The sequence below is a fragment of the Podarcis muralis genome, chromosome 16 (assembly GCF_964188315.1).
Source record: "Podarcis muralis chromosome 16, rPodMur119.hap1.1, whole genome shotgun sequence".
Classification (NCBI taxonomy): Eukaryota; Metazoa; Chordata; class Lepidosauria; order Squamata; family Lacertidae; genus Podarcis; species Podarcis muralis.
The window spans coordinates 29,335,347-29,360,213 of NC_135670.1; the positions used below are offsets into that span (position 1 = coordinate 29,335,347).

Consider the following 24,867-nt stretch of genomic DNA (forward strand, 5'->3'; position numbering starts at 1 on the left):
AGCTTTGAGAACACTGTCCAACCATCTCGTCCTCTGTTGTCCCCTTCTCCTTGTGCCCTCCATCTTCCCAACATCAGGGGCTTTTCCAGGGAGTCTTCTCTTCTCACGAGGTGGCCAAATTATTGGAGCCTCAGCTTCAGGATCTGTCCTTCCAGGGAGCACTCAGGGCTGATTTCCTTAAGAATGGATAGGTTTGCAGTCCATGGGACTCTCAAGAGTCTCAAGACTCTCAAGATGCTGAACTACATCCAGCCTAATGCTTTCCTTCATCACAAGTCTCTGTCATGTATGCAAACCTATGCCAATAATAGTCAAAATATTTATTGAATGAAAAAGGAGCTAGGGATGTACACCCCCCCCCCAATACATTATGGACTACTACAAAGATGCACCCACACACCCAGAAGGGTGTGCTGTATGAGAAGGCACTGAATCACATTGAGCCTACACTTTCTGTGGCTGCAAGACTCTGTCAAATATGGCACCCTCATGCCAATAAGAGCAAAACATGTTGGAATGAGTAGGAAGGGGGTATTCATTGTTTCTACTTTTGCCTCTAACTCCACCCACATGTTAGGTTACCCACGAGGGATACCTGGATAGCTTACAATTATTTTTAAAAAAATCAATATAAACATAAAACAAGCTATAAAATCAAAGGCAACATAAATACAGTATATTTTTTTGTTAAATCACAGGTGTAAAAATGGAGAGCCATTCTATGTTTTATAATTGGTTTATTTAACTGGGTTCAAGTTTATACATGGCATGGGTTATTTGATGGCCATTTGGGAAGGCCAATGTATCAATTGGTAGATCATCTTGCTTTGCATAGAAGTCTTGGGTTCCATCTCCAGATAGGACTGGGAGTCATTGCCAGTCAGTGTACCTGTGTTTCTCAAACGTGGCTCCCCATCTGTTGTTGGACTACAAGTCCCATCATCCCTGACCGCAGGTCCTGCTAACTAGGGATGGTGGGAGCTGTAGTTCAACAACAGCTAGGGACCCACTTTTGAGGAACACTGGTAGACAGTATTGAGCTAGATGGGCCAATAGTCTGACATGCTATGAGACAGCTCTTCTTATGAAGGAATGGGGCCCTAGGCCCAATTCAATTTTTATCCTGCCTTTCTTCATGAAGCAGCCCAGAATATGCTGTGCCACTTGTAGCGGAGACCACCTAACAAAATACCATGAATGCCAAACTTCGGTGGTTAAATATGTGTAACTGAATGTTAACCCTGCCCAGTGATTGGTTTCTGTAGCTAATGGTTTGCCCCTTAACTTCCAAAAGTAAATAGTCGCCCTGTATACACTTGCCAAAGGGACACGGGTGGCGCTGTGGGTTAAACCACTGAGCCTAGGACTTGCCGATCAGAAGGTCGGCGGTTCGAATCCCCACGATGGGGTGAGCTCCCGTTGCCCGGTCCCTGCTTCTGCCAACCTAGCAGTTCGAAAGCACGTCAAAGTGCAAGTAGATAAATAGGTACCACTCCGGCAGGAAGGTAAACGGCGTTTCCGTGCGCTGCTCTGGTTCGCCAGAAGTGGCTTAGTCATGCTGGCCACATGACCCGGAAGCTGTACACCGGCTCCCTCGGCCAGTAAAGTGATATGAGCGCCGCAACCCCGGAGTCGGTCACGACTGGACCTAATGGTCAGGAGTCCCTTTACCTTTACCTATACACTTGCTATATACTCTTGAGAGTCAGCTGACTGAGAGCCAGCCTATGTCTAAACCACAACCAATCCTTCTTGTGTATGGGCAAGACTGGCTGATATGCTCTTTATCCATTCCATGCATTCAGCCAGATCATTGGCAAGCTAACTATTTGGATCTAATAACTGTAGCTACTCACAGAATCGCTTTTATAGAACAAAGATATAATGTCATGCTCTCTGCTTTTTTGGATGGCTGTTATAAAAAAGAAACCCTTGAACTGTATTTTTGTGCAATGTGTGAAACCACCACAAAGGATATTGTTCTTTATATAAAGATCCCTGTCAAAAATATTTGTTAGGAGTTTAGTTGCAGGAACCTAGTCACACCTAGAGAGTTTGTTTTCATTATCAAACAGCAAAAAAAAAAAAATTTTTTTTAAAAATGCAGTTACTGTACTTTGCTTGTGTCTTTACCTACACTGATGACCGGGAAATTAAGAGTGTATTTTTGGCTCAAACTTTTTATTTTTTATTATTATTATTGCTCTCTGTTTTATTACAGCTTACAGCTAAACAAATACAGCTATTGCCTACCATGAATGCCTCTTCTAAAATTATTTATGACCAACTTATCTATGTAATCCCAATACTTGTGTGTTTGTGCGATATAGCTTCCTCCCTCCCTTTTCAGGCTTGGTTTGTAAAGATGCTTCAGTGATGACCCACAGATGAAATACATACAGTGGACACTCTGGTTGTGAACGTGATCTGTGTGGGAGGCACGTTTGCAACCCACAGTGTTTGCAACCTGCAGCACCGCGTCTGCGCACACGCAGGTCGCGATTCAGCGCTTCTGCACATGCGCAATCATGACTTACTGATTCTGCACATGCGCGAGCGCCGAAACCCGGAAGTAACCCATTCCAGTATTTCCGGGTTCGGCGCAATGTGCAACCCGAAAACCCACTACCTGAAGCGTCTGTAACCCCAGGTATGACTGTACAAATGACTACCGACTGAAAACAAAGGCTGCATTCAGTTTTTGTTTTAAACAGGCTGTGGCCCGTACAGTTTAATGCTACTACAAGCAGCACAAGAACTTCCACTTTGTTCTTAGATCAATGCAATGTTCATTTATTATTTGTACTTACAAAACCCCTCCCCCAAAAGCCCAGCCCCTCCCTTTTCAGCTACCTCCCCATCCCACCTCCCCCACAAATGCCTTTTACAAATAGTTAAAAATTAAAAACCAGATGACATTAATTTTGGTACAGTTATTCAGCAATATAGCTGTCATAATTAATGGGTTACGTTTCATTACAACCAGGGTGATTTGGGTAAAGGGGGCGGGGAGTTCTGGTTATTGGCCAAATAAAATTTCATATTACAAGTTAGCAAATTCTAGTACAAAAATAGTCCATGTGATAGAACAGCCTGTAATATTATTATTTTTTTTTAATTTTTATTGTTATTCACAGTTAAGAGAGTCTGTTGGCTGCATAATTCCTTAAGTATTTTATGAATTTTTCTTTTATGGGGCTTCTTCTTATATAACCCAAATATAGGACAGAGCCTCAATAAATCCTTAGCAAAGAACCCTAGAATGAGGGTTAATAAGATCTTCAGTTTATCTTCTTGTAATGTGCTTTTCACGGGATATCCAAAACCCAACTGGTTCCCCAGGTAGTCTCTTTGATATTTGTCCCTATGAGATCTAGAATCAAAAGGACCCCTGAAGGACATTCTCCAGAACTTTTCCATGGCGGCCACAGGCCACGGTAGCGATGCTCAAATTCCACACGGGGAGGGGTGGTGGCGCAAAAGCATGCTCTGTTCATCCCCATTTCCCCCACACATTCCTCTTGTCACCTCCTTTCAAAAAATCATCAGTATTTTGCTCATTAAAACACCTCGGGCCTGGTTCTTCTTCGCATCTCTCCCAGGAGTATTCCGTTCTGACTATGGCCCCTTCCGTTTCCACCTGTTATGAATGCTTTTCTGCCATTGGTTTCTTTTTTCCTTAGGCCAGAGAAAGATCTGCAGAGGCGCTTACTTGTCCCTCAAGATATCTAGCTGTTCTTGGTATTCGGTGAATAGCCGTTGCAAACGAAGGTTCTGACCGATGACGGGAAGCAGTTCCTTGAGGAGCTCTCGCTTGCGTAAGCCCTGCATGGGAAAGGAAAATAAATCCTTTAATGTCCATCACACGGCAAATACCAGAGTTTGATTGTGGGATTACAGGAGACTCCCCACTTGTGACTGACATATGTACAACCACGTATGCACACTGGGAAACAACTACCGTATTTTTCGCTCTATAAGACGCACCAGACCATAAGACGCACCTAGTTTTTGGAGGAGGAAAACAAGAAAAAGAATATTCTGAATCCCAGAAGCCAGAACAGCAAGAGGGATCGCTGCACAGCGAAAGCAGCGATCCCTCTTGCTGTTCTGGCTTCTGGGATAGCTGCGCAGCCTGCATTCGCTCCATAAGACGCACACACATTTCCCCTTACTTTTTAAGAGGGAAAAAGTGAGTCTTATAGAGCAAAAAATACGGTACAGTGGTGCCTCGCAAGACGAAATTTATTCGTTCCGCGAGTTTTGTCGTCTTGCGATTTTTTTCGTCATGCGAAGCACGGTGCCGGGAAAGTTTTGGAAAAGCTTCAAAAACCTCAAAAAGCTTAAAAAACCTCAAAAAAGGCTACCACACCGCGTTCTATGAGTTGCTCCTCGAAGTCAAGTTGCAACTGTATTAACGGTGTTAAGAAAAAGGAAACAAACTTGCAAGACGTTTCTGTCTTGCGAAGCAAGCCCATAGGGAAAATCGTCTTGCGAAGCAGCTAAAAAAAAACACCAAAAACAAACAAACAAACCCTTTCGTCTAGCGAGTTTTTTGTCTTGCGAGGCATTCGTCTTGCGAGGTACCACTGTAATTTAATTCATACCAGGAAATGGAAGAGGAGAGCTGGAGTCCTTGTGGCTTGCGAGGAGATGTTCCACAAAGCCCAAAGAGGACATCAGTAAGGACAGAGAAGAGACTGGACACTCAGTGGGGCTTTGTTTAGGCTGCTAAGCCTCCCCACCTAACATCTAATGTGTGCGGTAGCGCAGCAGCAACAACTGTGTGTGCCCTCCAGCCTTCTGCCAGCCCCAGAGCTTCAATTCCAGTTGTAGATATTTTTGGTACAGTGTATGGGTTTTTAAAATCTGGATTGGAGAGACAGTGGCAGAGAGGGCATTTCAAGGGTGTTTGGAGGGTTCTCTCCCCCGTGTAAGTGGGGAATCACCTGTATATCTACGATAAAAGGTAAAGGACCCCTGACAGTTAAGTCCAGTCGCGAATGACTCTGAGGTTGCAGCACTCCTCTCGCTTTACTGGCCGAGGGAGCCGACGTTTGTCCACAGACAGTTTTTCCAGGTCATGTGGCCAGCATGACTGAGCAGCTTCTGGCGAAACCAGAGCAGCGCACAGAAACGCCGTTTACCTTCCCGCCGGAGTGGTACCTATTTATCTACTTGCAGTGGCATGCTTTTGAACTGCTAGGTTGGCAGGAGCTGGGACCGAGCAATGGGATCTCACCCCGTCGCGGGGATTCGAACCGCCGACCTTCCAATCGGCAAGCCCTAGGCTCAGTGGTTTAGACCACAGCGCCACCCGCGTCCCTATAGCTATGATGGGTTTGTGCAAATTGGGGGCTTTCTCTTTCTGCGTCAACTGTCCCAAAGTATGTGGCTACATGGAGGATGTCTTGCATGAAAAACTAGAGGGTCACAGTTGTGCTGGAAAGTGCTTCATATCACTCAGAGACAATAAATTGATGCATAATGTTCCCAAGCAGGCACTGGCTCACATACATGCGCAAGGATAATCACACAGGTAGGCAGGTGGGGGAACAGGACCCAACTGCTCATCCCTGGGAGCAGCCAGCAACATGCTTGTTGTTGCCTCCCGACATAAGACAAATCGGGTCCTGCACTGGAGAGGCAGGTGGCTTCCGCTTCCCGGCCTCGCCATCAAATTAACTCAGAGCTTTCCTAACTCTTCACGTTGGCGACACGCTTTTTAGACATGCATCGTTTCGCAACACAGTAATTCAGTTTTTACTTTCTTGGGCTCCATGATCACTGCAGATGGTGACAGCAGCCACGAAATTAAAAGACGCCTGCTTCTTGGGAGAAGGGCAATGACAGGCCTAGACAGCATCTTGAGAAGTAGAGACGTCACCTTGCCAACAAAGGTCCGTATAGTTAAAGCCATGGTTTTCCCAGTAGTGATGTATGGAAGTGAGAGCTGGACCATAAAGAAGGCTGATCGCCGAAGAATTGATGCTTTTGAATTATGGTGCTGGAGAAGACTCCTGAGAGTCCCATGGACTGCAAGAAGATCAAACGCATCCATTCTTAAGGAAATCAGCCCTGAGTGCTCAACTGGAAGGACAGATCCTGAAGCTGAGGCTCCAGTACTTTGGCCACCTCATGAGAAGAGAAGACTCCCTGGAGAAGACACTGATGCTGGGAAAGATGGAGGGCACAAGGAGAAGGGGGCGACAGAGGACGAGATGGTTGGATAGTGTTTTCGAGGTTACAAGCATGAGTTTGACCAAACTGCGGGAAGTAGTGGAGGACAGAGGTGCCTGGCGTGCTCTGGTCCATGGGGTCACGAAGAGTCGGACACGACTAAACGACTAAACAACAACAACACTAGCAAACAGGACATTAAACTAACCCCTTTCCAGCCCCAGGAGAAGACGGGAAACGTTTGCGTGACACACCTACACACTGCCACCTACACACTAACGTGTCGCAACACAGAGACTGGAAAGCTGTGAATTAACTGGTTGAAAATAAGGGACTATTAGCCCTCAAAGACAAGTGAGCCATGCCTTGGGTAGCTGGGTTTCCTTCTCTTTCTTCATAGGGAAAAAAACCCTAGAAAATAATAATATACAGTCAAACCTCAGCTCCCAAATGTCTCCGTCTTGGAATGTTTTGGCTCCCAAACGCCGAAAACCCAGAGCTAAATGCTCTGGTTTTTGAATGTTTTTTGGAAGCTGAACATCTGACACGGCTTCCGCTTGGGTGCAGGAAGCTCCTGCAAGCAACTGGAAGCTGCACCTTGGTTGTTGAACATTTCAGAAGCCGAACGGGCTTCCGGAATGGATTACGTTCGACAACCGAGGTTTGACAGTAATCACTAATTATTCTTTATGTGCCCCCATCTGACTGGGTTGCCCCAGACACTGTAGACAGCTTCCAACAAATTAAAACACATTAAAAGCCTCTCGTCAACTAAAGGGATGGCAGTACTGACTATTAACACGTATGCTTTTCCTTGTTTTGTTTATATATATATGTATATTTACAAAAATAACATTAATTTGTAGCTCTCAACCAATACAATTCTCAGTGGCAAGAGAAAGGGCACAGATCTGACATCAGGAAGGACAGTATTCACAAGAGAGTAGTAGAAAATTTCAGCCTCCCAGGACACAATGATGCAGTTTGTGAGCAAAGGAACGCCTGGGTAAAACTACTGTGTTCAATTTTGAGTTCATGAAGTTCAATTTTGTCGCTTGTCGCCTGAATGGAGATAATGGGTTTTTATTCTACTGCTAGGTAATTTGACTATCCCCAAGTATCGCCATCTATTTTAAAGGCAGATATAAGTGTCTCCCTTCAGCAATATTGGAAGGGCGTCATCCAAGTGTCCCAGATAAGGGCTGTCTGTGTCCCATTGCAAGTGAAGTAGTTGAAAAGTTGGGTCCTGTTTTCTTTGAAAGTGACGTTCATGGAGTGGAATGTTATAGGCTACTTCGCCACCTCTTTTCAGGATCACCCAGGAAGGACACCAGAATGGTACCTGAAACTTTTATTGGCTAATATTGGAATATGATGCTCTTATTTAGTAGTTTGTAACCCATATGTATATGTTTCACCATGTGCCTTGTACTGTATTTTAAAGAAGTGTGATTTTATTCTTTCTCTGCTCTGTTTTGGGGGAGTGGGTGGGTCTGTGACTGTATGATAAATGATTGCTTGTTTGATGAGTGGCTGGACTGTCAGAATGCCAGGACTGTATGTTTTGGACCTTCTCCTTGGTAACTGTGCCGCTTCGCAAAGGAAGAGAGAGAGGCAAGGAATTTGTGTAATCTGTTCTGAAAGGAAGCCACCTTACCACAACAGTTGCTTCCCACTGACTTCCAGCTGAGCTGTGGACTGGACCCAATAAATCCTTGCATAATTCCCGCAATCGATATTCAAACCCTGATAAAAGACAGAAGGTGAAATCGTGTTCAGAGGCATCACAATAAATCCTTTGCATAAATCATATAGCAGAATGTAGTGAGGGCAGCCCTTACAAGTTTCCCAGGAGTAAAGTAAATTGCTTGAGTAAGAAATAGGACAGAAACAAGAAGACACAGCTAAGAATTTGTTATGAACTTGGTTTTTGTTTTTTAAAGTTGACCATCCATGTTCATGACAGTTAAGGTTCTGTCTATTGTCTGCCAGAAATGGATAGTGACACTGCATATTATTCCATTCTTTGAAGGACTGACTTTGTGACTGAGCTAGCCAAATTAATGTCAGAAAAATACTCAGAGGCAGCTGAATTGCTTCAGTTGAATCCAAGCATATTTACTATTATTAGATTTGATTTATTGCCTGCTCTGCACCATAAGGTCCCAGGGTAGGGTGCAGCAATTTAAAAACACAGTATGTAAAACAGTTTAAGACAAATTGAGAGTCATGGGAATAAGGTGGGTCCTTAAAATATGCATGTTTGGTGTCAAAGACAAGGGTAAAGAGGTTCATCTTCAACATATAACAGAAACTACATACAGTGGTACCTCTGGATATGAACTGCCCCCTTTGCGAATGCTTTGGGCTACGCACGCAGCAAACCTGGAAGTACAGTAGATGCTCAGGTTGCGAACGTGATCCGTGTGGGATGCACGTTCGCAAACTGCAACGTCCGCAATGGTGCGTCTGTGCACACGTGGGTTGCGATTCGGCACTTCTGTGCATGCACAAAGTGCAATTTAGCACTTCTGCACATACGCAACCGCCGAAACCCAGAAGTAACCCGTTCCGGTACTTCCGGATTTCGGTGGTCTGCAACCTGAAAAAACGCAACCTGAAACATCTGTAACCCAAGGTATGACTGTAAAGGATAGGTTTCCGCTGCCGGCGCCTGTGCGGAAGCGGGCTACCGCTGCCCGTGCCTGCGCAGAACAGCGCACCTCTGGGTACGAATGTTTTGGGGTAAGAATGGACCCCCGGAACGAAGTTTGTATCCAGAGGTACCACTGTAATGATGGTTCCTGATGCACCTCTTGGAGAGGGAATCAGACAAGTTAGCGGCTCTCCTGGCCACCTCTACTCCACCCAAAATTCTGAGGGCAGCACAGAGCCCCTCTGCTCATCATAATATCTGGGAGGGTCTGTAGGGGCAGGAGTTCCTTGAGGGTCAGTTTGCAGCAACTCACCGCATAAGGAGAGGGACCAGTTGCTGACCATGGTGCTGACCAGGGGGCTAAGGCAACAAAGGTGAATTGGGGACGAAAACTCTCAAACGAGAGATGCATAAGCAGCATTGAGAGAAACTGGGGGGGGGGGGGGGGAGGGAAAGGTATCTACCAGTGCTGCTGTACTCACTACTGCAGTGTAAACAACCCAACCCTAATGGCAGGACAGCAAAAGTGGATTTTGCAAGCCCCTGTGGCCGCCAAGTGACTTTTGCAAACCCGGAAGGGCAAACACCCACCATTTATTCTGCGATGGTCTAAGGAGCTGACTGCCCTTGCTATTTTTAATGCACTTCTTACAGATGTCAATTTTGTCTGGATACCTGCCAGGAAATCGGGATGGCATATATATTTTTAGGTGCCAGGTGACAACGTTCCTCTTCAAGCAGGCTTTCGGACAATTCATATTCTACAGCTTTTTAAATGTGTTTGTGGGATGGGGGGGATATTGCTTTACTGTTTCTGTTTTAACCATTTATTTGTGCTTTTTTATCTTGAATTTTTATCTTGTGAACCGCCCTGGTATCTTCTGATGAACGGTGGTATATAAAATCTAATAATTAAATAAATATCTATCAACTTATATATGTCTAAAGCGAGAGGGATATATTAATGTTCATTAAAGTGTGCTAATGTTTTCTCTTTTTTCTCCTTCCCTCCTTCCTTCCTTCCTTCCTTCCTTCCTTCCTTCCTTCCTTCCTTCTTTCTTTTGTTAAATTTGCTCAAAGAAGTACATACATACACACTCGGAGCCTCACCTTCATTAACTAGATACCGTGCATAGATAAGGAGCCAGTGGCGGTATTCGTGACTTGACTGTAAAGTCAGCGCTGCAGCTACCTGACTCTCCAGATACGCCAGAGTCGTTTCCTGCTGCACCAAATGAGGCATGGAGAACAATCTTGCCGCTTGCCTCCCGGAGCTGCAATGAAGAGCAGTGACAGGAATGTTTTCAGAAGCGAAGAAGCAACTGCTTCAACTGTAAGTGTCCGTATCTATGTTGTACTCAACAGCAACCTTGAGCTCACTCTCTCTCTTCCCTGCTCCACCTCCACACAGCTTCGCCAAGAGATCAGAAGCTTCCGCTCACAAATCGGGAATGGAGGGGGACGAAGGATTGCATGAGCCAGAAGCTATTTGTGCTTGTAATGGCAAGCCAACAATAGCAGATGCTTCTGAATTATTGCCATTAATACTGGATCGTCCCTGTAGATGGTGCTTCACAAAGAGGGGCAGGTCCTTACCCAAAACAGCTCACGGCGTAAAGGGAGAGAGGAGTGAGACAACAGAGGAAGGAAAAAGGGCACCAGGGTAAACAGGGGGTGACTATTAAATTACTTAAGGGACGAGGGTGGCGCTGAGCTCCCGTTGCTCAGTCCCTGCACCTGCCCACCTAGCAGTTCGAAAGCACGGCAGTGCAAGTAGATAAATAGGTACCGCTCCAGCGGGAAGGTAAACGGTGTTTCCATGCACTGCTCTGGTTCGCCAGAAGCGGCTTAGTCATGCTGGCCACATGACCCGGAAGCTCCCTCGGCCAACAAAGCGAGATGAGCGCCGCAACCCCAACGTCGGTCACGACTGGACCTAATGGTCAGGGGTCCTTTACCTTTATTCAGTTACTTCAGTTACACACACTTGGTCTTTATTCCCTGGCCCTCCAGATGGGAACAGAATGCGGGACTAAAAAGACCTTTAATCCAATCCAGTAGGGCAGTGGCTCTATGCTTTTGTGGCTCTAGATTCTCACAATTAGGTTTTGCACCAAGTGAGAAGGGCGTGCGAACCTTGAGGAATAAACTAGCCCCCAGCTATGCAAAATTCGGCTACTTGCCAGGGATAACGCCACGGAAACTACTGGGGAGGCATCAACAATAACAAAAAGACGAGGCTTAGTAAGTCCATACTTAGACGTTCTCCCTTGTATTATAGCTAACGGTCCTGAACACAGCATAGCCTCCTGTGATGGCAAACTGTTCCTGAAGTCCGCACATTGCGCTAGAGTCTCCTGCTTGTCAGAAACAAGGTTCCTGGAAAGACAAAAAAAGATTTGGAGGTGATTAAAAAGGAGGGGGTGGGGAGGGGATTAAACTGAAATGAGAGGGGGGATATTTACTTAGTTTTAATATTTATATACAAGTGGGGTCTCAACCGACGCGGGTGGCACTGTGGGTTAAACAACAGAGCCTAGGGCTTGCTGATCAGAAGGTCAGCGGTTCGAATCCCCGCGACGGGGTGAGCTCCCGTTGCTCTGTCTCTGCTCCTGCCAACCTAGCAGTTCGAAAGCACGTCAAAGTGCAAGTAGATAAATAGGCACCGCTCCAGCGGGAAGGTAAAAAGCGTTTCCGTGCGCTGCTCTGGTTTGCCAGAAGCGGCTTAGTCATGCTGGCCACATGACCCGGAAGCTGTACGTCGGCTCCCTTGGCCAATAAAGCAAGATGAGCGCCGCAACCCCAGAGTCGGTCACGACTGGACCTAATGGTCAGGGGTCCCTTTACCTTTACCTAGGGTCTCAACCCAAAGTGCTCAAAGCTGTTTGCTTAGGCAGGAAATTGTGGCTTGCAAACATGTTTTGGGTAAAGCAGAGGGTCACAAACGAGGCCGTCCCCATCAGGCCTCTTCTACCTCACCTGTCACCTGGGACGGGGGCAGTCTGCCACTCCAGCAGACTGCCTCAGAGGAAGAGATGAGAAGAAGGGTTCATTCCATTGGCTTTGATAAAAGCCCGGCTCCATCAGGCACCTCTTGCCCCCAAACCGTGCCAGCAGATCATTGGAAGAACAGCTGTTTAAGAACAGGTGCCTGAGTTTGATTCCCCCAACTTCCCTCCCTGCCTGTTTCCCCTTTTGTGTCTTCTCTCTCTTTCTCTCTTTTAATACTGTAAGCCTACAGACAGGAACTGTCTTGTTTTAATTGATTATATGCAAGACATGCCGGGAGCCTACACTGGCTGAAGAGCGAGGTACAAATGCTCTAAATAAACAAATAAGCAAAGGTTGGCTTTCAAGTTTAGAGCTTCCCCCCTTGGACAAAGGAACGCACTCAACAAACCCATTCCCCCCCCTCCTTTAGGTGCTTACCAAGAAGACAGAGAAGGGTTAAAGCAATAGGCTTTTCCATCAGACATGTTCATTAAAGGGATGCCATGCTGTGTCAACAAGATCTGAGACACAGTTGTTTCGCTTCCTATAAAAATCAAATCAGATAATGAGACTTCCTTGGAGCAAAGTCATAGCAGGGTTACAAGTCTGGGTAGAGCTTAGTTGGGTAGAATCCATCATGTCTAAAGAAAATAAATGTGGAGGGGGATGAAAAGGAGAAGGAGTAGGGGGAGAAGTGGCCATGAAGTGTTAGGGTGAGGTGTTTTGACCACACAGGATGCTTAATGCAGGCATAGGCAAACTCGGCCTGCCAGATGTTTTGGGACTACAACTCCCATCATCCCTAGCTAACAGGACCAGTGGTCAGGGATGATGGGAGTTGTAGTCCCAAAACATCTGGAGGGGCGAGTCTGCCCATGCCTGGTTTAATGCATAGCACTACAAAGCACCCCTAACTGGAAATAATTTCGTTACCTGCTAAAATTGTTTGCAGGGACTCGTCTTTCACCACTACTGCCTGTTTTTGAGCATTCCTGGAAAGTACAGAAAGGGAATGGCATTTCAGTTCAGCAAAACACAGAAGAGGCATTTCTGCAAAGGGAGAAACTGAAACATGGCACGGTAAAATATTAAAACTGAAAAGCAAGGAATTGCCGCTGGAACGTTGGCACCAGTCTCATAGGATGCTAAGTGTCGCACCAATATAATTCTTGGTAAGATTCAGGGGGCTATCACTTCATTGGCACCGGCTCACATGGGAAAGCCTGAAATGAACCAGGTCCTGCTTTTGAGAACCTGTAGAGCAGTGTTTCCCAAATGTTTTTGGGCAACGGCACACCTGTTTACTGAAAAAAAATCTCGCGGCACACCACCATTAAAGCCCCGCCCCGTGACGTCAGCGCGCAGCGTCACGCCGGGAGGGACGCACAAAAGTGAAAGTTTTTTCCCTCCCCCTTGCTGGGGAACCTCCAAGCTTTGGGGGTGGGAGGAGGCAGCAGAGCGAGGGACTGAGGGACGGCGGCAACTGAGGCGGCGGCGGCTGAGGCAGAGCTGGGAAGGGGGTTTCCAGGGGACACGGCAGCTCCTCGAAAGGCTTCTCTCAGCTGCGCTCAATCCGCCTCGGAGAGGATTTCCCCTCCGGTCCCATGCGTTCGTTTGGGGCATCGCTCCGGCTGCTCCCTCTCCCGCCGCGCAGGAGCGATGCCTCTCTCTGGCTTTCCCTCCGCGCAGGCTGAGGGAGGGAGGGAGGGGCGCGTGTGACCCGTCTCTGCTGGGAGACCAAACCCAGCGAGGCAGAGTCGCGCGGAGGCGCCCAGGCAGCGCTTCCGGCTGCGAGGAGGAGCGCCAGGCAACAGCAGGAGGCGCGGCCTCTCCTCGCCGCCGCCGCCCCGCCTCTCGCCGCCCGACTCGCCCGCCTCCCTCCAGGCATCTCGCGGCACACGAGGCAACGTCTCACGGCACACTCGTGTGCCGCGGAACACCGGTTGGGAAACACTGCTGTAGAGGACGCGGATGGCGCTGTGGGTTAAACCACAGAGCCTAGGACTTGCCGATCAGCAGGTTGGCGGTTCGAATCCCCACGATGGGGTGAGCTCCCGTTGCTCGGTCCCTGCTCCTGCTAACCTAGCAGTACGAAAACACGTCAAAGTAGATAAATAGGTACTGCTCCAGCAGGAAGGTAAATTGAGTTTCTGGTTCGCCAGAAGTGGCTTAGTCATGCTGGCCACATGACCCGGAAGCTGTACGCCGGCTCCCTCAGCCAATAAAGCGAGATGAGCACCGCAACCCTAGAGTCGGCCACGACTGGACCTAATGGTCAGGGGTCCCTTTGCCCTTTACCTTACTGAAAGTCTAGAGGATAAGGGCTACCCATGGCTACCAGCTACAATGACTATGTTCTGCCTCCACAATCAGAGGCAGTAAGATCTTGTGCTCAGGTCCTGCTTGCAGGCTGCCCACAGGCATCTGACCAGCCATTGTGAGAACACGATGCTGGATTAGATGGGCCCTTCGCCTGATCCAGAAGGCCATCCCCCCATGGGAGATGGTGTCAGTGATAGCTTGTTTTCAGCGAGTCTTGAACAAGGTCCATTTTCCACCTTGGTGTTTCCTCCACACATACGACCCTCAGCTACCCCAAAGCCTCCTGCTTCCTCAAATTTTCCCTTGATGCCTCTTATAACTAGAATTGCCTCCTGGAATGCCTCTGAGTGACCACCTCTCTTTATTTCCTCATTCACCTTTTCCAGGATCTCCCTCTAGATCTCCACCCCAACCCTCTCATTAACCCTACAGTTGCCGCCATGCTTGCTCACAGAGAGAAACCCTTTGCACCTCAGCTCTGCTCACAATGGAAGGTAGGTGTCCAGTCCTGGCATCTAATAAAATATAGGTATGCTCAGTATAGGAGAGGCTGAGGCAGTCCAAAAACAAAGGGAGCAAGAAGGGAGCCAACAGCCTCCCATATATTGTGGATTTCAGAAGGGATAACAATTGATTATTTATACCCTGCCCATCTGGCTGGGTTTCCCCAGCCATTCTGGGTGTTTCCCAACAATATATATATATTTTAAAAAATAATCAAACATTTAAAACTTCCCTAAACAGGACTGCCTTCAGATGTCTTCTAAAAGTCAGATAGTTGCTTATTTCCTTGACATCTGATGGGAGGGCGTTCCACAGGGCGGGCGCCAATACTGAAAAGGCCCTCTGCCTGGTTCCCTGTAACCTCACTTCTTGCAGGGAGGGAACTGCCAGAAGGCCCTTGGTGTCCTGGCTGAAAGATGGGGGTGGAGACGCTCCTTCAGGTATACTGGGCCGAGGCTGTTTAGAGCTTTAAAGGTCAGCACCAAGACTTTGATTTGTGCTCGGAAACATACCTGGAGCCAATGTAGGTCTTTCAGGATGTTGAAGGACACCTTTTGCAGGTGCCAGAGGAGGGACTGGCAGGCAGAGTGATGCCCATGGGCAGCATGTTGGTGCTTATTGCAAAGTAAGTGCAATGGAAATAATCACATATGCTTCCCATGCCTCCACACACCTCCTTTCTCTGTTGTTTCTCTGGGTCAGGTTTAACAAACGAGTCATGCCAGAGGAAGTTCAGGCAAGGAGTTGTGCTAGCACAATGAGGTCCCCCCGCTGTCTCCCTTGCCCCCAAAATTGGCTCTTGTGGGAGATGGGAGAATCCCAAGAACAGTGTAAGAGGGAAGGAGAGTGGGGATTGCTTCATTTGGTAAGCTGAAATGAATCAACTGCCATTGCACTCGCTGGATTCCTCCCTCTGCACCTGTTGACTGTAACCTTCCTGAGGGCCACTGAAACGATGACAGCTTAGTGCTTACCAGACGGAGAGGGTTGCAGCCGTGGTGAGAGCCATGATGTAGAAGCCCGTGCAGTGCAAAGTGGAGATTGGCGAATGCAAGACGATTGGAGGGAGAAGGCGGCGGCCGCAAGCCGAAAACACAGACAGGGTCCGCTTCTCACAAGCAACGCTCACTACCTTGCTGGAAAAGAGACAGGGGAGAGAAATCAACTCAGAACTTCCAGTTATTTAATAAGACCGACACGTCAAGCTTTGCATGAACAGTCCCCAAAGTGGCTTGCGCACAAAACGAAAACACAACAAGAAAGTGAGAAATAAAAACACATTTTAAAAAAGCACAACCCGACCTCCATGGTAAACAAGAGGGGAAAGCTACAAACATCTCTGTAATTGCATCCCAGAGAAAGCTTGGGAGAACGGGACAGCTTCCACCCGAAAACCTAAAATATATTTCTGAAAGACATTCCCATCCTGCCCTTCTGTTATCAATACATGGCATTCCATCAGCTGGTGGAACACGCAGAATGTATTTTTAATTTTGTTTTTATCCTAGTCAGAGAGCTGCCCTTGGGACTTGGTGATTGGGGGCACGGGAACAGGAGGTCGCTGAGCACTGAGAAGATGGTTCCACAGATCGCAGCGCCTGAAGAGGTGATTATGGGGTAAGGTGACCCCATGAGTAAACTGATGCCAAGACATTAAGGGCTTTATATACCAAGTTGATGCCTTCAACCTGGCCTGGTTGTGGCTGTGTTTGCACATGCGCGCGCACACACACACACACACACACACTCACCAGCTTCCTGCTGCTGAGAGAATTCGGCTGGTGAGAACTGTTTCCCATTCCTTTCCTTCCCGGTTGCACTTTAACCTGCTGAGTTTTGAACCTCCCACTGTGGTGATTTCATTCTCCACTTCAATGTACATGGAGGGATCTGAGCTGACCTGCAAAAGTTGGTTCTCTTAAAATGAAAGCTGAGCAGGAGAAAGTCAAATATATATCCCAATCCAAACAATTAAAAAACAACAACACACCCTGGAAATTTGAAGGTGCCGTTATCCAGCATCGAAAACGGTAGATTCTTTATTTAAGGACACACATTGCTCAAACACGGTGGCTCATCTGAAATACCAGCCCGTTCGCAGCTACTGTATTATGTAGTAATAACTGAAACATTATTAAAAGTGCCTGCCAGCAGCATTATTCAGAATCACCATTATTACCAGGCCCTTCCCATATTTTATTAGCTTGTTAAATTTACATACTGCTCCTAAAGAACAGCACTCTGCAGTTTACAACTGCAGACTTGACAGGAAAGGTAAGGAACAGCATTTAAGTACAGTGGTACCTCTGGATGTGAACGGGATCCGTTCTGGAGCCCTGTTCGCATCCGGAAGCGAATGTGACCCGTGTCTGCGCGTGCGCGGGTCGCGATTCACCACTTCTGCGCATGCGCATGACATCATTTTGACCGTCTGTGCATGCACGAGCGGCGAAACCCGGAAGTAACGTCGCTGCAGTGCGCAACCCGAAAATACTTATCCCGAAGCTACTTCAACCTGAGGTATGACTGCACAGTTAATCTGCTCTGTCAATGCAGTCCAAATCCAAATCCAATATTATTCTGCCAAGGGACAATTGTACAGTACATCCCACCCCCAATAAATCATTTAGGGCATAATACAGCAAAACAGCACATCTGAACTTCCATGCTATACCAATACTTAGCAACAAGGGCTCATTACAAAGGAAGTGAAATGCTACCATTTGTAATTTAACCTGATACTTTAACCCAAAGTTAGCAACCACCTATTATCTGGCTTTTCCCTTTGTTTTCTCGCTACCTCTGTTGTTCTGAACCAAGCTGACAAGTTAACAGAGAGGCAGTGGGGTGTGGTGGTTAGAGTGTTGGATGAACCTGGGAGACCAGGGCTCAAATCCCCACTGGGCGATGAAGGTCACTGGGTGACCTCAGGCCAGTCGCTGCCTCTCAGCTGAACCTCTCTCACAAGGTTGTTTGTGGCGATTAAATGTGGAGAGGGAGAACCCTGTATGCCACCCTGAGCAACTTGGAGAAAAAGGGTGGGTTAGAAATGCAATAAATAAAGCATATGGGATTCAGCTCCATCCTTTTTAATAGGCACGAGCTGAAACGAGGAAGCTGGCCGGATCAAATATGGTTCCCCCCCTTTTTTTGAATTTAAATTTTATTTCCAAAACCGAGAAAAGAAAAATTACAAACATCAAATTCATTTTCTAACTTAAACCTATTGCATAATTAACTAAATTAAAATATACCCAATTAATCTAAACTTCTCTTTGCTGTATAGAAATACAACACAGTTAGAAATTTTATATTAAAGCTTTTATATTATAAATAATCTTTCAAATTCCCTTATACCCCCGTTCCCCTTCACCCATGTGTGATCTTATTTTATTTTATTTTCACTTCTTCCGTCTTGTTGTGTTGTTATAATTTAATTATTGTTCAGCTGATTTTTTATTATTTCCTTGCTTACCCCTGCACGTTTTACACATTACCTATTCCAGTTCCAGAACCATATTTTTTCATATATTCCTTCACTCCCTCCCACTCTTGAATTATTCTCTGATTTGAATGGCCTCTAATAGTTGCCGTCATTTTTTCCATTTCCACAAAATCAGAGTTTACTTTGCCATTCTAATAATGATGGCATTTTCTCCCCCTTCCAGTTCTTTGCAATCAGTATTCTGGCCGCTGCTGTTGCGTAAAGGAATACATTTTTCTTATCTCTGGGGACGTCCGGATCAAATATGGTTCTATGGGTCCGGCTTGTCGGCAGGAAGACCAAAATGTCATCTTCTCCCCAATCCCTTTTATACCCCAACCACTTTACTGGGAACCTCTGCCTTGGGAAACTGTGAAGACTTCGCTCCTTATGCTCGGAGTTTCCGCAGCTGGCTGTCCATGCCGATCCTAGCGCTTCTCTTGGAACTAACCTGCCGTTAACTGCAGAAGAGTCAGTGTAGTTTTTTTGGTTTTCTTTATCCAACACTTACTTGCAATGCAAACGATTTCTGAGGGACTGGGGTTGGCAGTTTAAGTGCTAGCGGTGCACTGTGGCAAGCACTGTCCTTCTCAGAAGCCAGGATTGCTGGAGACTGAAAGGCAAGAAGGAGAACTCAACCAGGCTGATCGGCGTAAAGACGCCTGTGTCCATTTAATTGCAAACACCAGCTGGAGCCGTTGCCTTCCCACCAAGCGGTCTATGGAAAGGAATCCAGGAAAGAGAGAAGGAGAAGGAGCAGGTGCACGCTGTAGACTTCACCTGCTTTTCTCCTTCCTGGAGATTCTTTTCCACAAAGCTCTCAGTGGGAAGGGGACATTTTTAACACCTGCTCTTGCTCCACCAAGAGTTTTCTTTTGTTTTTTTCACAGTTCTTTACATATCTGCATATTTTTTAAAAAAATATATATTAAAGATTTCTTGGTTTACAAATGTATGTGCAATGTCTCTTTTTTCAGGTTACATTTTTCTACAGATCAGTTTCATTTGTTGAGACATTAGTGTTACATTAGGAAGAAAGGGGGGAAAGAGGTGGAGGGGGGATGGTGAGTGGGGTGGGGTGGCAATGCTTCTATTCTGCTTAGTGTATGTGTGGGGTTTTGTGTCAGTGTCACTTGTGTGGGTTCTCTTTACTATTCGCTTGTATTCCTTTGGGGGTGAGAGAGGTTGGGGGTGGCCTAGGGTGTGGCTGGTTGTCTTTGACTGGCTGTGGTGAAATTTGTTTCCGTGTGTGCGTGTTTGGATCAGGTTAGCCAGATTGATTCGAATGCTATTGGCAGATTCTTGTCATTGTCTTGCTGCGCTGTGTATGTGATAAAGGGGAACCATACCGGGGTGAAGGCATCTTCTTCTATTTGCCCCCATGTCAGTTTCAGTTTGTTGGTTAGTTTTTTTAATAAGGTTGTTTCCCATACTATCTGATACCATTGGTCTATGCCATGGGTAGGCAAACTAAGGCCTGGGGGCTGGATCTGGCCCAATCGCCTTCTAAATCCGGCCCACGGACGGTCCGGGAATCAGCGTGTTTTTACATGAGTAGAATGTGTCCTTTTATTTAAAATGCATCTCTGGGTTATTTGTGGGGCATAGGAATTCGTTCATGTTTTTTTTTTAAATATAATCCGGGCCCCCACAAGGTCTGAGGGACAGTGGACCGGCCCCCTGCTGAAAAAAATCTGCTGACTCCTCGTCTATGCTTACTCCTGACAGGTCTCTCCAGTGTCTGGCTATGATGTTTCTGGCTGCTGAGAGTAGCTGAGAGTAGCTCTTTGTGTATTTAGTAAATGATGTGCCACTTCAAGGTTGCCAGTCAAAAGACAGGATGCAAATCGAGTACAGATCAATATTTTTTTTCATAAGCAAATGAGTAAGAGAAGATGACAGGCACCCCGGTTACCTGAACCGTTAGCGTAACGGGCATCAGTCTTGAGTCCTTTCGAGGTCTGCCTTTCTTCTTCTTTTCTACCTCAAGGTCCAGTTTACGCTTGGACAGAATCATAGGCTTGGCTGGGATCTTTTCCTCACTGTCGCTGCTACTCTCCAATATATCCTTGGGTTTGCTTTCCCTAATTGAGTTCTGCTCCTTCAATCTGCAGGGGAAACACAGGGTTACTCGACAAAGTTTCAAAAGCAGTTTCTGGTGCAATGCAGAGGGTTGGGGGAAGCAGGTGGCCCTGGTATCTCTAGAAAGGTACCATCTCCTCTGACTGGCAAAGGTGCTCCAAGGTCTCAGGCAGAGAGGGGACTTTTCCAAGCCTGCTACCCAAGACCCTTTTAACTCAGGGATTGGTAAACGTTGGCCCTGCAGATGTTGTTGGGTTACGACTCTCTTCATCCCTCACCACTGGCCATGCTGGTTGAGATGATGGGAATTGTAGTCCCAACAACATCTGGAGAACCAAGGATGAGAGAATTTGCTCCAAACACACAGCATAGCAATTAGCCATGTGTGATAATTTCAATTATCAGTCGCTTTTTGAAATGACAAAAGCGAAGTGGCTTGACAAAAATTAAAAACTACACACGTGAAAAACCAATTAAAACCTGAGGAATAATTAAAGACACATACAACAGAAAATGCATAAGGTGCTCATCCAGCAACATCTTAGTAAGGACCCCAGTAAAAGATGGGCACAACCACAGGAGACATTAATTAACTGAAGGCCTGAGATAATAATTGTCCTGGCACTTAGCAGCTGACAGAAATGGAGCCAGGCATGTCTCTCAGATGAAGATGGCAGGGTCTGGGCTGGTTCGTGGGCGGTGGTGGTAGGAGTGGCCTAATGATTAAAAATCCACACGTTTTCAAACAACATTTGGAGACTTTTAGTTTAGAGAAATGGCAAATAAGAGATGATAGAGGTATATAAAATTGTGCATGGTGTTGGGACAGTGGATAGAGAAACGTTTCCCCCTTCTCTCACAACGCTAGAACCCCGGGCCATCCAATGAAGTGGAAGCCTGGACAATTCAGGGCAGACAAAGTACATTCGTACCTTAGATCTCAAACGCCTTGGCTCCTGAACAAATCGGCTCCTGAACAATCGAAACCCGGAAATGAGTGATCCGGTTTTCGAACGATTTTCAGAAGCCAAACGTCCGGCGCAGCTTCTGATTGGCTGCAGGACGCTCCTCTGAATACCCCTCTAGCTCCTCTGAATACCCCTCCCTAACTTTCCATTTTTAATAATATGTGATTGAATACATTCTTCAATGTCCTTCTTTATTAACTTTTGAATAAACACGCATTCTTCAGTGTCTTCATTCATTAACTTTTGATTAATTGTCTTATTCATTAGTTGTTTCTTCCTTGCTCAGTAGCCTAAGGTTAGTTATAATGTTCTGCCTAGCTGATTTATTGCATTCCTATAACGCGACACAGTGCAGGTTTCCATGGTTATTGCCCATATACATTTTTTTTCCTGCTGGTAAGGGTTAGTGAAAGTTCATTTGCATGTACCAGGCCACACAACAAGAAAACGGAGTCTTAAGAAAATGCAACTTTGGAGGAAGTGGAATTTCCTCCTTCACTCTCACCTGGGCACAGCTCATTCCTCACCTGTCTATGGCAATCTGATTTGTGTGTGCTATGGCAGAAGTCCCTGAGGTGGCTTTGGATCGCTCTGTGAATCTCGAATCAAATGCTTTCATTGGCTCTATCTTAGAAGAGGCTGGCAGCACAGAGGGCGAAGATGCAGGGGGAGCAGCTGAAGCAGAGGTAGCATTTACACTGTAAAAAAAGGAAGAAAAAGCTGAGTTAGGGCAATATATATTGGGGGGGGGTGTTCCACAGGCCAACAAAACACCAAAATGAAAGATCAGAAGCAGTGGAAAATGGCGACATCAATCCCCAATGTTTCACCTCAGTCCCCAGGATGGAAGCTGTTTTTCATCCTAACATGGTACATCTTGGGTAAAGTGGCCCCTTCTGCCCCTCTGGGTACCGTATTTTTTGCTCTATAAAACTCACTTTTTCCCTCCTAAAAAGTAAGGGGAAATGTGTGTGCATCTTATGGAGCGAATGCAGGCTGCGCAGCTATCCCAGAAGCCAGAACAGCAAGAGGGATTGCTGCTTTCACTGCGCAGCGATCCCTCTTGCTGTTCTGGCTTCTGAGATTCAGAATATTTTTTTCTTGTTTTCCTCCTCCAAAAACTAGGTGTGTCTTGTGGTCTGGTGCGTCTTATAGAGCGAAAAATACGGTAATTGGAGGGGCCTCCAGCTGAGTGAAGAGAACTGGAATGAAGCCACTGGAAGCCAGTGACTTGCCTTGTCCCTCCCCATGCCTTCCAGGTACTTCTTTGGGAAGGTTATTTTTAAATTTCATTTAATGAAATTACAGTGGTACCTTGGTCCTCAAGCTTAATCCATTCCGGGAGTCCGTTTGACTCCCAAAACCATTCAAAAACCAAGGCGTGGCTTCCGATTGGCTGCAGGAGCTTCCTGCACTCAAGCGGAAGCCACATGGGATGTTCAGCTTCCGAAAAACGTTCGCAAACCGGAACACTTACTTCCGGGTTTGCGGCATTCGGGAGCCGATTTGTTTGACAACTAAGCCGCTCTAGAACCAAGGTACCCCTGTATATAAAACAGGGAGAACAATTATAACAACGGGCAAAAATTAAAAGATGAAAAAGGAAACGATAAAATGCGCGTGCGGAATGAGTAGTTGCACATGAGTTAAAATAAGAAAGGGAAAGTAAAGACTATCAACTTCCAACAGATCATCAGGTATAGTTCCAGAATTGCCAGGCTTGTGATGAAGGTACTTTTGACACCTCTGCATCTAGCACTTTGCATGCTAGCAGTTGTAGGAAATCCGGCTGGTGTTTTCTGCATTTCTCACTTCTGACGAAGTGGCTGGTGATTATATCACCATGAATTCCTGACTGCACTGGATAGAGTTTACTGTATCTGACTCCAGCTTATGTATTTAAACAACTGATAAATAATACCAACCGATATTGTGTTAGAGTGTGGGATACTGCCACATAGACCAATGGTCTGACTCCATATAAGGCAACTTACTATGTTCCTAGACTATTTTTGTGACAAACTTAAAATGTTATAAAGTTGGCAAGTGGTGCAAGCAGGTGTGTAACCCTTAATGGGTCTGTGTGTGCTTTTGAGAATCCCACAAAGTTAAGACTGCACACACATACACCATACATTCAAAGCACATGGCTTATCCAATAGAATCCTGGGGACTGTAGTTTTACCTTTCAGAGTTACCCTTAACAATTCCCAGAATTCTTGGGGGTGTTGCTGTTGTGTGTTTTAAACGCATTGTTCGTACACAGCCTCAGCTTATGATTAGTGGTTAAGTGGTGTCTATTTCCCTATAACCATTTAACATATTTCCAAGAGAGATGTTTCCCCCCCGTTCTGTTGCGTTGTTAGAATTACACAGAAAGTTTTTTTCAAACACATTTTCAAATCACTGAGGATCAGTGAGAGGCAATATGAGAGTTATTGCCGCGATGGGCTCGTTCAGAAACACAAAATCATAGCTAACAAGAGTCGCAGAGTGACCGACATGCAGTACATGGACAGAGCCCCCAAGTCACAAAAAGTAAGAAGACGAGATCTCCGTTGCCCAGTACTGACCCATCTTTGTTGGCTGCGTCTTCGGTTGGTTTAACACTCACTGCCACCGGCTCTAAGGCAGGCTTAGACGTGCAGAGGATATTGGTTGCATTGTAATCTAGTGACATCAGCTGATTGGTTTGAGAAGCTGACATCATTGAGCCTGCTAAGGATCCAGATATAGGAATACTATTGAAAAAAGCTGTAGAAAAATCCCTGTTTTTCGGGGGGAAACAAACAGACAACAGTCAAGAGTTTAGCTGGATTATATACGTGCCACATAATCGAAGGTGTATACATTTTAAACACAAATGTATGCATTGAATTATATAATAAAAAGGGGGAAGAGATTGTATGTAAAGTAGCACTAAGAGGCATGTTCCATCAGCACAAAGATTTATGCTGCATGCAGAGTCAGAGGTGAGTACATCAACCTCCTTCTGGGATTCTCAGCATATCTGAGTTACACAATCAGAAATGGCTGCATTCGATTTGCCATTTTCACCATTGTAGCAACTGCCCCCCACCCTTGTGGTGTCGGAAACAGTAGCAGGCTACCAGTTCATGCAGGGAACTTGAAATTCTCGGGAAGTCTTCCCAAGGGTAGCCCCAGGTACAGTGCACCGCAGTAGTCAATGGGTTTAGCAGTTACCAGGGTGTGAGCAGCAACAACCAGCCTGCAGACCCTGAAAGAACCTAAACTGCTTAGGTCTAGGTTATCTGAAGAACTTGCACAGGGCTTCTGCTTACATAAGTCATTAGCTGACTCTCACCCTGAATCTTTAAGAAGCAGCAATAACTTAGAAAAAGTACATACATCAAAAGACAAGTTGCAGAGCAGGATAAAAGTATTTTCACAACAGGAAGACAAGATGGTTTCTCTTTAAATGTACAAATGATTTAAGAAAATCTCAGCAGAACAAAATATAAAATCTATCATTTTATATTTCATACATAGATAGATACATACATAGATGATATAGATAGATAGAGAGAGACAGGTGGCGCTGTGGTCTAAACCACTGAGCCTAGGGCTTTCCGATCAGAAGGTTGGCGGTTCGAATCCCTGCGACAGGGTGAGCTCCCTTTATTTGGTCCCAGCTCCTGCCCACCTAGCAGTTTGAAAGC

The 24,867-nt window shown here is 46.1% G+C and overlaps 1 protein-coding gene across 1 annotated transcript in view; it reads right to left on the reverse strand.

The window, feature by feature from the left end:
- Positions 1 to 717: 717 nt before the first annotated feature.
- HIRA (histone cell cycle regulator) overlaps positions 718 to 24,867 on the reverse strand; it is a 58,800-nt gene continuing 34,650 nt past the window's right edge. Inside the window, exons 14-25 of the mRNA XM_077920800.1 lie at positions 23,761 to 23,955; positions 21,715 to 21,885; positions 20,053 to 20,245; positions 18,649 to 18,750; positions 16,405 to 16,553; positions 15,628 to 15,789; positions 12,761 to 12,819; positions 12,266 to 12,371; positions 11,093 to 11,215; positions 9,947 to 10,110; positions 7,838 to 7,926; positions 718 to 3,825 (exon numbers count right to left, since the gene is read on the reverse strand). Of these exons, the coding sequence (XP_077776926.1) occupies positions 3,709 to 3,825; positions 7,838 to 7,926; positions 9,947 to 10,110; positions 11,093 to 11,215; positions 12,266 to 12,371; positions 12,761 to 12,819; positions 15,628 to 15,789; positions 16,405 to 16,553; positions 18,649 to 18,750; positions 20,053 to 20,245; positions 21,715 to 21,885; positions 23,761 to 23,955 (1,630 nt within the window). The 3' untranslated portion in view covers positions 718 to 3,708. The remainder of the gene's footprint in view (positions 3,826 to 7,837; positions 7,927 to 9,946; positions 10,111 to 11,092; positions 11,216 to 12,265; positions 12,372 to 12,760; positions 12,820 to 15,627; positions 15,790 to 16,404; positions 16,554 to 18,648; positions 18,751 to 20,052; positions 20,246 to 21,714; positions 21,886 to 23,760; positions 23,956 to 24,867) is intronic.